Raw genomic sequence first — 15,286 nt, forward strand, 5'->3', positions numbered from 1 at the left:
CCTTCCTTCCTTCCTTCCTTCCTTCCTTCCTTCCTTCCTTCCTTCCTTCCTTTCTTTCTTTCTCTCTCTTTCCTTCTCCCTCCTTCCCTTCCTTCTTTCCTTCCTTTCTTTTTCATTTGTTCTTGATAGACTATAGTGCTAGGAGTTGAACCCAGGGCCTTGTGTACTAGGCAAGCAGCCTACCACTCTGAGCCATGAGTAGCACTCATTTATCAGCTCTGATGCTCTCCAGATCACGCCAGACACTGAGATGCATCTGCTCTACCTGTCCACAGAGGGCTTGTGATATACATAGATGTATGTATGTATGTATATATGTACACATGTATAATTTATATATAATTATGTATGACGTAAACATAATTTATATGTGTGATACAAATATAACATGTATATGTGTATATATGTACTATATATGTATACATGTATATATTACATGTATATACACTAGATATGTATATGTGTGTATTATACATGCATATATGTATAATCGTGTATATTATGTATATACATATATGTAACTATTGACCTTTAGGCCCAGCCTGAGCCACTGAAGGTGCTCTGCCTTAGGTATAACTGTCCTTTGTGGGTGATGAAACGGCAACTGACTTACCATCCCAAGCATCAAACATGTCTGTAATGAAGTAGTCGATGAAGGAGATCTGGGACTTGGGGATGCTGCAGGTGCTGCGGTCAAACACTGGCATCACGACGGGAAGCCCCTGCCTCTTCTCCTCATCAGTCTGTGAAAAACACAAACAAAATCACCACTGCCCAGGGCTGCGGGGCACGGGAGAAATGGTAGCGACGTGTTTCTCAGAAGGCCAGAATGTAGTTAGCACTTTCCTGCGGTGACCCAGAGTGACTGTGTTCAGGTCTCCTCACTCTCCCCCTCCCCCCCCTCTCTTGAATCCAGGACCCAGAGGATGCTAGGGCAGTGTTTTCCAGAGAGCTGAATCATCGCTGGCCCTAATTTCACGGTTTGCGCTCTGGCGCAGCTCTCCCTGAAGCACTGGTCTAGTGGAATGGAGTCCCTTTTTCTGTGATCAGCTTTTACTTTTGTAAGATCAGATCTTCATTCCTACTCAGCCCACTGCCACTAACAGACATTTGCAGCAGAGGTCAAACTGCCAATAGCCCCTGAAACGAGGCGCTGCACACACAAGTGGAGAGCAGAAGCCACTGTGTCCCTGACTGTAGGCTTGCAGGTTTTCCTTTGTTTGTAACTGTGCCAGTGCAGCTGTGGGAACGGCCTGTTTTCTAAGCCTTAGCCTTTCGGTATGTCTGTTCTGCACGACACAGTGGCAAGCACAGCTCACTCAGGGCACCTCCAGGACCAGCACTGAAACAGTTGCGCTGTGAGGCGAGCGTGCGGCTCTTCCCCAGGGAGTGCTGACGCGCAGCGCTCGACATACACGGATCTGAGTATACCACATGCTGCAGTGCATGCTTCTGGCTGGACTCCTGCAGCTGAATGGTGAGAACCACGTTTCCCGGTAATGTCTGGAATTCACCACAGGCTTCATTCGCAACCTCATTTTTAGGTCATCCTGGTGTTACCACTGCGTTCTTGTTAGATGGGTTAACAGTGGGACACTCTCCCAGCGTCAGTAACCAGGAGTAAGGCTTGATGTTCTTTCCACGTGGGTTTCGGGAAGCCCACTGGTAAATTCCGGCTCAGCTCACTCCTTTGATCAAATAGCCTTAAAATAGCCACTGGTGTTCTTGGAGGACTTTGGTGCATACTCCCTTCCTCTTCACTCCCTCAGCTCTCCCGCCGCTGTCCCCCCTCCCTGACATGGCAAGCTCAGAGCTGCCTGTCATATTCTGCCACCCCTGCCCCCGCTCCCCGACATGGCAAGCTCAGAACTGCCTGTCATATTCTGCCACCCCTGCTCCCCCTCCCCGACATGGCAAGCTCAGAACTGCCTGTCATAGTCTACTGCCATGCAGAGCCTCCCTCCCAGCCAGCCCTGTACGCAGGCAACGTCAGCTATTCTGTATCCTGCCTCAGTTCACGTTCTGGCTGGAGAGCACGCCACCCCTATGCGTTACTTACAGCTGTCTGCTCTCCACCTTCGAGGTCATATATGTCGACAGCAGTCTTTAAAGTTTTTCTTCTTTGAAATAAGAGTCTACTTCCAAAGACATCTGGCAGTTTGCTGTCTTCTGGAATTTTCTCTTTTTGTCCTGTTTTTACATTTCTAAGTTCTTCAAGAATATAATAACTCTATCACACTCTCTAAAGCCCCTTTTCCCTTTATCTAGGAAAAACCCTGAATTCCTCAAGAGTCTAACACTTATACAGCCTTAGGGGTATTTTTTGCTAGTGTTTGGGTATGTGTGTGTCTGTGTATTTGCTTACGCGTGTGTATGTGAGTGCTGTGTGTTTCCCGTATGGACGTGTGTTGCGTGCACACGTGCAAAATGAGGATGTCACGTGGCCTGCCTGTCACTTTCCACCTTATTCTCTTGAGGCAAGAGCTCTCCGAACCCAGAGTGGGGCTGGCACCCAGCGAACCTCAGAGCCCATCTGTGCTCCTGCACAGTGCTGGGGTCAGAGGCGCTCACGCGGCACGCCCTGCTTCTTTACATAGGTACTGAGATTCCAACTCAAAGCCTCATGTTTGTGTAGCAAGTACTCTTACCCACGGAGCCATCTCTCTAGACTCCTGCCCCTTTGAACCAAGGTGTGGGCCTACCTGTGTCTGTATCTGTCCCTGATTAAACTGTGAGTGACTCATGGGTAGGATGTGTCTCCCACAATAAATCAGGGACACAGCAATGTCAGTGAATACAGTTTCCCAGATCTCATGAGAGTGACCAGCACATTGGCCTGGCTCTTGAGAGAACCACAGACTCCTAGCCAGGGCTGAGAAGAGGGGTTCGCTAGCTGTGGAACCCACAGAGCCCTGGCCTTGGGCCTGTTCCCACGAGGGGAAGGACACTCCCCCATGGCAGCACACCTGTGCGAAGTACTCCTCGGAGATCCTTCCGGCCCACTCGATGCACAGGTCCAAGGGGCGGCATGGGTTGGCCACGTCAGCGCACTTAATCATCATGCGCTTGATCAGGATTTGGTTTTCAGGGAAGTTCTTCCCGGTAGGGTTGCAGTCACAGTCGCTGCCCTCACTCTGCGAAACATGATCGGGTCAGGGTTGGTGAGGCTTGCAGTGGCTAACTCACTAGGCGTCCAGGCTGGACCAGTGGAACTGTCTGTTCCTACATCCGTATGTAACACACTTGCATTAAAACCCATCAATATACTGTCGAATTTAAAAGGCCAAAGGCCCCTCTCACCACCCACCCACTCATCGTAACAGCTAGAGGCAATGATTGTTTTGAGCAGTTTTGGTCACCTTAAAAAGGGTTCTCCCTTTCTTCCTCTCCCCCGACTCCTCAGAAATGTCTGAAAACGCAACTTGCAGTTATTTTAAGCCACCAAAGGTAGAGAACGTGTGACTTTCCAATGACTTTTTCATTCATTTTCTTTGTTTCTCCTCACTGCCTACCCGTTCCCTTTTGCTAAAGGCATGTATGCATTCAGGTATTTTCTTGGCTGGTTCTCACGGAGAAATAATTGGTGTGGAGTGTGGACCATGTACATTTGGGCCAAATGCAGGAGAATGTGTGTTCAGCAGTCTCTGAGCACATGCTTGTACCGGAGTGTGTAGCTCCTGGTGGAATGCCCGTGGCCCTGGGGCATGTGACCAGGCATGCAGGCGGATGCGTATGCATTCACGATTACACAGAGCCTGGGAAAATGTTCTCAAAAGGCACCATCGGCTCACGCTCACATGAAACAGTTAATTAGCTCTCCGGAGCTCTGCCATGCTGACAGAGCGCATGACATGGAGTGCGATTTTGTTTTCAGGCTGGTCCTATTTGTTGGACCCCTGGTGGGAAGACTGTTCTAGAAGTTGTTTCCCCCATACCTCAAGAAGCTACTGTTTACTGTAGATGACATGTCAGCAGCAAATCTCAAGACAGAGCTGGAAGCATGGAGAAATGACCTCAATTCTAAATTCTACCAATCTGTATGGGTTTGCACTCAAAGCCTCAACATGCTGTTCCCCTCCATCCTTTATCAGGAGGAAAGCCCTGGCATTGTGTGGCGGAGTTCCTGAGCGATGAGGGTCAGCATGGGGAGCTGGACACTGTTCTTCTCCCTTGGCTGGTCATGCGATGGGCTCTACAGACGGCAGCCTCCTTGACCAAGTTATCTTTAGAACATTTAGCTACCTTTTTCACAGGGCTGGAAACTTCTGATTTTTAGGAGCTGTGGCCACTTTTATGGTTTCTGAGGAAAACTGATTTCATTTTAGTAAAGAATGAGTGTTTTGTCCTGTTTCTAAAGCCCAGATTTAAGGTACTAAAGCAGGTTCATGGAAAATTTCTCTCTTTTTACAATTTTTATTTAAGAAAAATTTGTATATATTTTGATCATATTCTTTCCCTGCCCAGATCCTCCACATTTCCCTACGGATTTTTCTTATTAGTTTGCCTTTATTTTATTTTTTATTTTTTAGAGGGGGAGGGTGGAGAAGAGAGGGAGAACATGATAAATTTCTAAAAAGAAAAAAAAACGTGTTTTTTGTTGTTTTGTTTTCTAGTTACTCTTCTGCTAGTTAGCTTTAACTGTCAACATGACACAACGTAGGATCTTCTAAGAAGGGAGTCTCGGTTGAGGGATTGCCCAGGTCAGCCTGCCTCTAGCCCCTCTCTAGGGGACTGTCTGGACTGTTAAGTGTTGTGGGAAGGTCAGCCTATTTTGCCATCCCACACAAGCGGTTCTGATCTATAAGAAAATTAGCTCAGGATGAGTGGTAATACGTCAGTAAGCTTCCTCCTTCCACCGTGTCTGCCATACCTCCTTGGCTGGGAGTGAGTTCCCTGGTCAGAATTAATGCTGCATCAAACAGCAAGCATTTCTGCCTTCGGTCTCCTGTCCTGAGTTCTTTCTTTAACTTCTCTCCTAGAGAGACTGGCCTAGAAGCCAAATAAACCTTTTCTTCTCTAATTTGTTTTTCATCAGGATAAGTTAATACAGCAATAGAAAATAACTAATATATTTGTTTCACTTTGACAATACTGGTAAGAATATAATTCTCTAAAGCATTCCCTAACTTTGAGATCCTAAGAGCTCAAAGAACAGAATAGAAAGAATGTTGGATCTCCTGCCATACACCGTTCATTCTGCTCACTTGTGGGTTCCTTCTGTTCCTTCTCTTTATCTCAGGGCCTTTCTTTTAAGAAATTGCAGTGGGCAGCTGGCAGCGTGTTCTCATCCCCAAGAAAAACAAGTGGCTTGACTCGCAGTCTTTTGTCAGCTCCAAGCTGACAATTGTCTTGCATTCAAGAGGGAGGGGCCCCTTTGCTGCCAGAGCAGGCTCTCACAGAAGCGCTGCTCTATCTTATCACATAGGAATGCTTACCTCAGCTGCCAGTGGCTTGTTGATGCTGTTCACAAATTTGTTCACGTGTTCAAAGTGTTTCGTCATCTCTGTGGCCAAAACCATGTCGATTATAGCCTGGCGCAGTGTGCGATAATGGTTCCTGAATCACAAGAAGAACACATTCCCTGTCATATCAGCCCTAAGTCAGAAGTACCTGCTGCTCTGCCTTCCCACACCTGGCACCCAGATGGGGCAGAGTCAGTGACTACTGGTCTAAGAGCCCATGTTGATGCCAGTCCCCATTCTCCAGTGACAGCTGATTTGTAGGCAGGCCCAGGAATGGCAAGAGAAAAGCAAGTCCACGTCATGGGGTGGGCGGTTGTTCCCACCCCATCCTTTGAAAGGACTAGGACAAAGGAGTGAGAGGAAGCGACAGAGTGGAGCCTGAGGAGGTCTGACTGTAGTCCACGCAGGCTGGTCCCCTCTGCAGATTACTGCACAGCTGCTTCTGATGCTGCTGAGGAAGACTGTCCTTTTACGTAATTCTCTAGCCTGCCGATGTTGCAGTGGTTGGAACACAAGGTTATCAGAGATTTCCTGTCTTTTACTTTTAACTTTAAGAGGAGGAATGAGGAGCCAAGCAAACTGGCTCCTGGAAAGAATTCTTTCTCGTACAGGTCCTCAATACCGATAGAATGTAAGTCCAAGTTAGAATAACCCTTCTTACAGATCTTACAGATTTTTCTAGGGCCTAAACTGACAAACTCAAGTAAACTCAAACTCAGTGTCATGAGGTCACTGACCACCCAGGACCCTGCTCGGCAACTTGCCGCCTGCTGCGGAAAACCCCCGTAGCCTGAGCACAGAGTTGCCGGTGGACGAGACTTGCGGCACTTCAGTGACATCAAGTTGCTGCCTGCAGATGGGAGGAAGGCTGCCGAGCTCTGGAGGCCTAGCAGCCGCGCTGGGGCCTCCTCATGAGGAGGCCTTCTTAGTGCCCCCCTCAAACGAAAGACGATTTCCAGACTCTGAGCCGCAGAAAAAAATGGGAAGACCCCCCATGGAAAGTAAAAAGTATCTGAGGGATTTCTTAGTGACCCCATCAACATTTAGGCAATACTTAACAAGCATTCCTTCTCATGGACTTCCTGAAGACTAAATGAGATTATGAAAACATAGCAGGGCCGTCTGCAACGCTGTTTCAGAATCTGGTGGAGTGGATAACCACTAGCTCCATTCCCACCTTCGAGTACCAGCCAGAGGGCGTTTAGCTCCCCTTCAGCTTCACAGACCTACGAGTGGGCGCGGGAGCGCGGTCCCCACAAACCTGTCGATATTCTTGAAGATGTTACATTTGGCGTCCTTGACCGTGAGCTGGAAGGCCAGGGCGGTGTGGTGGCTCTCCAAGACGGCGGTGTCATTGTAGAGCACGGCCAGCTCACTGCCTGCGTTGCACAGGAAGGAGTTGGTTCTTCCAGGGTGATCCACGTCATGGACCGTGGCAGCAATCAGCGCAGCCACCTCATCCAGGTGATCGAGGCTTCCCTGGGGCAGGGGAGGGATAATGAGCTTTACTCACAGGCTTTGGGAGAGCAACATCCATCTCTGTCTCTTGGAAAGGGGAGGGCTTGGGGCTGGAACCTTCAGAATGCTCCTTCAGTTTCCTCCAAGCCTTAGCCGAAAGGTGGCCTTGGGGCACACAGTGCCCCTGTGCTGTGTGTGTCTGTGTATTGGTTTTTGTTTTTGTTTTTGACAACATGAAAGCCAGAGCTGCAGTACAACACCTGAACTCTGTGTAGGGCCTATTCATTGGTTTCTCAAGAAAGAAGCCATGCAGGCCTTTTGAACTGCTGCTTTGACTCTGCCAGGAGAGCTAGAAAGTGGCTGGTGTCACAAATATGCCTTCCTTACCAGCTTCTGCAAGCATGTTGGAGGGCTCGTTGTAAGCTACACAGATCACTCAGGATGAATGGGGCAGTGATTACGGCAGTGAGCCAGGATCAAGGTGGAGAAGTTTATCAAGAACCCCCGGGGCTGGGTTAGCAGGCGGCAAAGGGAAAAACTCACCAGCGCTTTCACTGTGCTAATAATGAGCACAGATGACAGCAAGCATTTTTCTTAGCTTGTAAGTTGGTAGAAAGCTGGCAGGTGGGGTGTTACGTAAGTCACTGCGTTATGAATGCATTCAGTGCCAGATGCCTTAAAGGCACCAGGTATCATGCAGAGCGCCAGAGCTGAAGGGGTATAACGTGTGGGACAGGCAAAGGAGAGTCCAGATGTCCTGGGAGTGTAGGCACCAGGCGGGGCAGAGCAGGGTAGCACCGACCATGAACACTGCGATGGTGGGAGGGTTCTACATCTGTGGTGTGCAGATAAGCCCCATCACACATAGCTCCTGAACTTACAGCTATACGATGAAAGGAATGCTTAGTTTTATTTAATAGTTGTGCATGGTTAATGACTACCAAGCTGGCCAACAAAGGTCTGCAGAATTGCCAATGATGGCTTTCCTAAGAAAGTTATTTTTTTTATTGCTGAAGTATAATGCATAGGCAACAAGTGGCAAGAGAAAGAAATCGAGGCAAAGAGTCCAGATGAAGTTACTGAGGAGGCAAGAGAGTCAAGGTGGGTGAATTGTGAATGGAAGGGAAGTAGGCCTCTGGGAAGACTGACTAGGTAGGGTTGTCGGTGTTTCCAACCTGCTCTCAGAGTTTTGTGGGAGGGAAAACTGGGGGAAGAAGGTAGCCTGAAGCTCAGCCCTGTCCAGCTGATGCCCTCACAGGTCCTAGGGTAGCCCCTGTCAGTGCTGACTTGAAGTTATAGTGGGACTTTCTTGAATGTTCTCCCTTTTCAGGAAGGGAATCCCTTCCATCTTGAATCTTAGCCTCATAAAGATAGTAGGAATCTTGGCTTGGCCCAGCCAGCGTCAAGGATGCCTGAGTAAGCAGCCTGGCTGTTTGTTACCTGGGAGCTTGTGAGGTGAAGTCCAGAGTGACCAGAACATGAAAGCATGTTTGGCTCCCCTTCCCAGCTGGCAGAAAAGGCCACATAACCTGCAGGTGTAGCCTGCTACCTCCAAGCTCACCACCTGCAGCTGTGCCCTCTGGGCCCCACTGTAAGTGATCTCACTTGAGCAGTGAGAACACAGGGGTCCCTTTGCTGTGGAGCAGGTGGTGCAGCCATAGATCCAGTCCTGATGGTGGTCCCAGGCCAGCCTTTTTAAAGACTAGTTGATGGGAGAGATACTACATGGCTGGAAGATGCAGGCTGCGCTGTCTAGACCTGCCTCTCCTCCAACTTTACACTGATTTAACCCCAACAATGAATGAATGGCCTTGGAACTTCTACTGAGGTACAAATAATGTGATTTGTCCTATAGTTTTGTGAGCACTGACAGAGCATGATCTGATAAGAAATGGCTGAAAAGGCAAGAAGACCAGGCAAGCTCACACACAAGAAAAAAGTGAAATAAGGGCAAGTAGGAGGAGAGAGAGAGAGACTGACTCAACCCTGCAGCGGGTAAAACTGCAAGTCTCTGGACATGGCTACATGCCGTCATTGTTCTTTTTTTTTCTAAGAGAAATTGATCTGGATGACACAGGATGGCTCCAGCCTAGGTCAGCCTTTCCAGCCCTTCCTTATTCAGATAGTCACTGTGGCCTAGATAATAAACGTAGTGCTGGCTGTCCAGGCCTATCTGCTTGCAGTAGGCTTCAGGAACCAGGTGGGAGCAGCCAGAGCATGGCCTGTAACAGCATGCGGGGGTCTGGCCACACTGGCACACTGTCTCTGGCTACGTCACTTTGTAATGGGAACATTAAGAATTTTAGCATTTGGTTAATATCTGACAAAAGAGACTTCAAAGCCAATCAGAAGACATAAAGACATTACATACTTATTAAAGAAAAATCCCACCAAGACGATATTGTAATTCTAAATATTTGTATACTAAACATAAGCAGACCCAATTTCACAAAGAAACACTATTACATCTAAAGTCCTGTGTCAGTGCTAGCACAGTGCCAGTGGGTGGCTCCAGTCCTGTTCTCATCAGTAGGTCACCCAGACAGAAACTAATAGACTCGAGTTAAATAACCGCATAGGCCGGTGGGGCTACAGACACCCCAGAACATTCTACCCAAATAGCGAAGAACACACGTTTTTCTCAGCAGCCCATGGAGCTTTTCCCAAAATAGATCGCATATCAAGACACAAGGCAAAAGTCATAACAGATAGAGGAAAACTGGAATAAAGCTGAATGTCAACAATAGAAACAGCAGAAAGTACATAAATTTATGGAAACTAAACAACACAGTACTGAGTAAAAATTGTGTCACTGTAAGAAAACTTATAGCTTTTTAGAATAGAATGGACTTGTAAACACACACTAAAATCTATGGGACACAATGAAAGCAGTTCTAAGAGGAAAGGTCATAGCATTGCAACATTGAAAAAACTGGCAAGATCTCATATTAATAACTTAATTATACACTTGAAAACTTTAGGAAAACAAAACAGACAAACAAACAAACACAACAACTATTAAAATAGATGGGAAGAAATAATCAAACCCAGGGCTTAAATCAATGAAATGTAAACAAACAATAACACACACACACACACACACACACACACACACACACACACAATCATTGAAACAAAGAGTTGGTTCTCTGAAAAACAAATCAGAACAGACAGAACATTAATTGCATTAGCCAAAAAAAAAAATACTATCTTCAACATATGGTGCTTCAAATGGGATGAATCTACATAGAACTCAACTCCAAATGGATCAAGGACCTCAAAATAAGACCTGATACCCCGAGTCTGATAGAAGAGACAGTAGGAAATAACTTGAACTCATTAGGACAGGAAAGGACCTTCTGAACAGGACCCTGATAGCATAGCAATTAAGAAAAATAATAAATAAATAGGACCTCATGAAGCTTCTGTATAGCAAAGGACAACATTTTTTGAAGAGGCAGTATACATAATGGGAAAAACTACATCTGATAGGCTGCTTCCAGACTACACAAAGAGCTAAACAAACAAATATAAGAAAACAACTCAATTTTTAAAATATAGCATGGAACTTAGGATTTCTGTTACTGTGGTAAAACATTGACCAAGAGAAACTGCGGGGAGGAGAGGGTTTACTTTATAACTCTCAGGTCACACTCCATCACAAGGGAAGTTAGGGCAGGAAGCTAAGGCCGCTGAGGAACAACTGCTAACCGGCTTTCTCTCCAGACTTGCTCAGTCTGTTTTCTTATGTAATAACCAAGGACCACCTACCCAGGGGCGGTTACAGCCCCCTGTAGGTTGGGACTACATCTATCAATCATTAACCAAGAAAATGCACTACAGGCTTCATACAGACAATCTGATGGAGTCATGTTCTCAGTTAAGATGCCCTCTTTCCACATATGTCTAAGGTTTGAGTCAAAACAACTAGGAAAGAACGATTTTAAGCAGAAGTCTCAAAACATGAATCTCAAATGGCTTAGAAATACTTAAAACATGTTCAATATCTTTAGCAGTTGGGGAAATGCAAATTAAAACTACTTTGATATTTCACTCAGAATGGCCAGGATCAAAACAAATGACAGCTCATGCTAGCGAAGAGATGGGGAAGGGAACAATTATTCATTGCTGGTGGAAGTGCAAATGTGTAAAGCCACTATGAGAATCATTGTGGGGTTCCTCAAAACGCTGAAAGTAGATCTACCAAAAGATCCAACTATACCACTTGTGGGCACATACCCAAAAGGTCCTACTTCTTACTTCAGGGACATTCGCTCATCCATGTTCATCACTGCTTTGTTCATGACAGCAGGAATTTAAAATAGCCTAAATGTCTACCAGATGATAAATGGATAAAAAAATGTGGTTCATTTACATAATAGAATATTACTCAGATGTTAAGAAAACTGGAACTGGCAGCCAAATAGATTAAATTAGAAACAATCTCATGGGCAGTATAACGCATACCCAGGAAGACAAGCATATTTACTCTTACATGTGGAAGCTAGCTTTTATACATTAGATATGTGTGTTTCATGTAGGGTTAGGAGACAAGTAATAACCATCTTACCTGACTAGGAATGAATGCTGTGAACTCTAATAACGACCCTCCTGGCAAGATATGCCCACCGATGCAATAGTGGCACGTACTATGGGAATAACCAACCTCTTTTTAAAAATTGGATTTAAGGCTCCATCCATAAGATGAAATGCATAACTAACACTGTTAATGAGGCCAAGAACCTGGAATTAAATAGATAGTGTGACTTGAGGGAAATGCTATTACTAATATTCTGCTAAAAATCATAGTAATAAAGTGATCCCTAATGACGTATTGGTATATCCATAAGTCAGCGCATCATTTGGCCTCTATCAGAGAAGGTGCTTCTTGCAGTAGATGATAATTAATATAGAGATTCACTACTGGGCAATGTACAGAGAGTACGGTCCTTTGTAGCATTCAGCCCTAAATGAGATGTCTGTACCACACACACGCATACCCTCAAGACTCAGGGATTTATGCTGAAAAGGAGACGGAAATGTGAAGATAAATGTGGTGGATAACATCAAGGAAAGAGTGTTTTCTAGACACAACAGGGTAGATGCACCTACGAACTCGGAGACTGGGACAGCTGGCACAAGACCCGCACAAGTTCAAGCCGAACAGAATGCCAGCACAGAGAAGGAGAAGTGGACACAACGTCTCCCCCTTTCCCAGGAAGTCACTCACAACTCATTGCTGCTGGGTAGGGATAAACTAGTTTCTCCAATGGGTTGGGAATGAGTATATCAACCATATTCTAGGGCCCTTGAAAATGCTGAAATAGAGAATAGAGGGCTAGGAGAAATTTCTGTGTCTCTAACGCTCAGTTTGGCAACAACAACCAAAACCTAAACCCTGTCATGGCAAATGGGTTACAACATTGCTGTTTTCTAATGTATTACTGAGGTGGAGTTCTTGGATCTCCACCCTGGCAGACAGCTACAGTGATGTCTGAAGTCTACCTTCACTCGTTCCTTTCCGAGGAAGAAAGCTGTGGCATGCAGGACATCAGCAGCATGGGTGGAATTGTGGTAGGCGTTGGAGGAGTGGTAGTTGGCTTCGATCACTTGCAGCCAGGCCCGAAGGGTGGTTTCAGTACAGTTTAAAAATTCACATACTCCAAACCGAGAGAAGACCTTTAAGCCCAAGTACACCAGAGGCCTGAAAACAGGAAACAAACACCCGTTCATGGAGTTCAGTGGGGCAATATCAAAGAGGAGTGTGTGTGTGTGTGTGCATGCGTGCATGTGTGCATGTGTGTGTGTGCGTGTGTATGATCATCCAACATGCCTGCAGCACAATTGCTTAACCAGATTCTTCCTAGTAGTTAGTGCCTCATGTGGGTCAATCCAGATTATTTTTAGATTATCAGTAAATCAGAAAATCTCTGTTGGCCCCTTCTACCTCTACTTCCATATGAACCCTGAACATGCTTTATGGCCTTAAAAAGAGTCTGAGGACAAAAGGGATGGTTTGGATGGTCTGAGCAAAGTTATCTCACTTAGAGTGGTATTGCTTTATGGATGTCATTCATATTCTACAGACCAACATCCCAGGAAGAAATAAGTCTTCTAAGACAAAAGGAGCTACTTGACCTGCAGACAGGATGGACTCAAAGAAAGTCTGTGGTGCTATCAAATCACATGTAGGGTAGGGGGAAAGGGAGGGAGGGAGGGAGGGAGGGAGGGAAAGGGGAACATACACACTGGTCTTGAGTCCCTGAGCTCAAATAACCCTTAGTCAGTCCCACCTCAGTCTCCCAAATTGCTGGCATGTGCCTCTGGACCTGATTTCCAATTCATTTGTGTAGGATAGAAGGGATGAGAAAACAGAATCCTGGCTCAGGGTAACAAAGGAAGTAGATGTGAGGTAGTGTGTGCCAACCCTGCACCTCACCACAGACACACCCTCTCCAGGCAAGAGCACAGTCAGGACACGTAAGTCCATCAGTTTCTAGATATGAAGGCCTCCTCATGGCTGCCACTCCCTCCCAGCCCTCAGCCAGCAATGTCACACACCGTTTATGGGTAACTGCTTCCAATTCAAAGACGTTGAAGTCCCAACTCTCCTCGTTGTCGAGTAGCTGGGCGACACTAGGGGGGACATCATTGATGGCGATGGGCATGGAGAGCTGAGTGTGGCTCTGGTGGACATCTGAAGACATGGGGTGGAGGAGGTGAGTTAGCTGTGGATTCTTTGCTGTCCTAGCATCTTGCTATCTTTAGGGTTGCCACGAGAAACACAACCTTCAACTTCCTTTGGTAGGGAGATTTTAATACTGGGGCTCTTCTCGTGGAAGGAAATCTCAAGACCATTAACAGAAAAGCAACTCTAAGGCCTGTGTAAGGCAGTGCTCTGAGCAATCATTTTCATCAGGTTTAGTTTCGGATGAAGACCATAGAGAGGAATAAACTCATGAGTCCAACTGCAAGCAACACCAAGGCCTCCAAGGAATGGTTGCGACCTAGGGGTGGCACAGGCTGCAGCTGGTTATCGGTGACAAGTGGCACACGACTACTTACTCTTTGTAAACACATACTCATTCCCTGATAATCTTCTTAAGCCATCCTGGAAGAAAGAGATACTGTTAGACGCATGGTTTGTACCCGCCGTCAGGCTCTTAACCTCTTTCCATAGCCACAGGCTGAGTCCTGACTAACCTGAGCTGGCTACAACTCCATGACAAGCAGAATTCAAAATGAAGTTGTAGCAGTGGTTGGAGATGGAGGATGCGCTTCCTTCCATAGTGTTAGTCCCAGGGGACCATGGGGGTGAGGTGAAAGTTGTCATGAGAGCTGGCAGGCTTCACGCCTGAGGTACAAGCTAGCTCAGTTCTCACAGCCCCTTTCTCTCCTGCCACTGTGAAGCCACACAAGCAGAATGGTCTTGTTTTGGATATGTGTGATTTTGATGTGTCCAAAGGCCCTTAGTACTGAGACATTTTATGTTCTCAGGTGTAAACTGTGAAAAGTTAAAGAGCCATATTTGGGGGTTGGGGGGAGAAACCTTGTAAAGTCTTTCTTAAAACTGTAGCTTTTTTCTAACTACATTTTCTTCTGGGAGGCAGAAAACTGCTGAACTTTGAAATAAGTGTTTCTGGAGCTTACGTTTTGAAGACTGTGATGGGTAATCTTGATCATCAACTTGGGTGAGTGGAGAGCTATGTGGACTTTCCCTCTTCACTTGCTGACAGGTGAGGTTCAAAGCCAAAAAGAGTGCAACACAAAAGGGTATGGTGGACCTTAGACTCTGACCTCTGGCTCCACAACCCAGCACGTCTCCAACTTCTGTTGCTCATAGTCCTCCGCCCCAACCCTTGAGCCCAAATGGCTCCATCCTGCTTCTGTGTGATTAGAAATAGAACGTGGCTGTGAACTTCTGAAAAGACAGGATTCTGTCACTGGGGTCTGGAAACAGCTATGTCCAGGCACACACCCTTCTATTATACAGTCATCCCTAGAGCTCGCAGGGACCAAGCTACAAAAGCAAGCCTGTCTCAGTGAACCCAGCTCATAGGGACCAAGCTACAAAAGCAAGCCTGTCTCAGTGAACCCAGGCAGCTCAGCAGCCTCTGTAAGACGGCACCTTGACTGCATACAGTAAGTGCACACCCTTCCGTGTGACGTTTTGGGATTGTTTACAGTATCCAGCAGTGCAAATGCAGGTACATTTTCATACAAATGTCCCCTCCTTTTCTCTTTCCATTTCTCCCCTTTTTCTCCCTCCTCCTTCCCTCCCTCCCTCCCTCCCTCCTTCACCCTTTCCCTTCCTTCCTTCCTCTTCCCTCCCTCCCTCCCTCCCTCCCTCCCTCCCTCCCTCCCTC

General features: G+C 46.5%; 1 protein-coding gene across 4 annotated transcripts in view; it reads right to left on the minus strand.

The window, feature by feature from the left end:
• Positions 1–15,286, minus strand: part of Pde8b (phosphodiesterase 8B) — a 211,788-nt gene that overhangs the window by 1,876 nt on the left and 194,626 nt on the right. For all 4 annotated transcript variants that reach the window (XM_055598357.1, XM_055598356.1, XM_055598355.1 and 1 more), the window contains exons 15-21: positions 13,986–14,031; positions 13,482–13,617; positions 12,426–12,624; positions 6,724–6,941; positions 5,436–5,556; positions 2,967–3,134; positions 614–743 (exon numbers count right to left, since the gene is read on the minus strand). In XM_055598357.1, the coding sequence (XP_055454332.1) occupies positions 614–743; positions 2,967–3,134; positions 5,436–5,556; positions 6,724–6,941; positions 12,426–12,624; positions 13,482–13,617; positions 13,986–14,031 (1,018 nt within the window). The remainder of the gene's footprint in view (positions 1–613; positions 744–2,966; positions 3,135–5,435; positions 5,557–6,723; positions 6,942–12,425; positions 12,625–13,481; positions 13,618–13,985; positions 14,032–15,286) is intronic.

The sequence above is a fragment of the Psammomys obesus genome, unplaced genomic scaffold (genome assembly GCF_907164565.1).
Source record: "Psammomys obesus unplaced genomic scaffold, mPsaObe1.curated_primary_1811, whole genome shotgun sequence".
Taxonomy (NCBI): domain Eukaryota; kingdom Metazoa; phylum Chordata; class Mammalia; order Rodentia; family Muridae; genus Psammomys; species Psammomys obesus.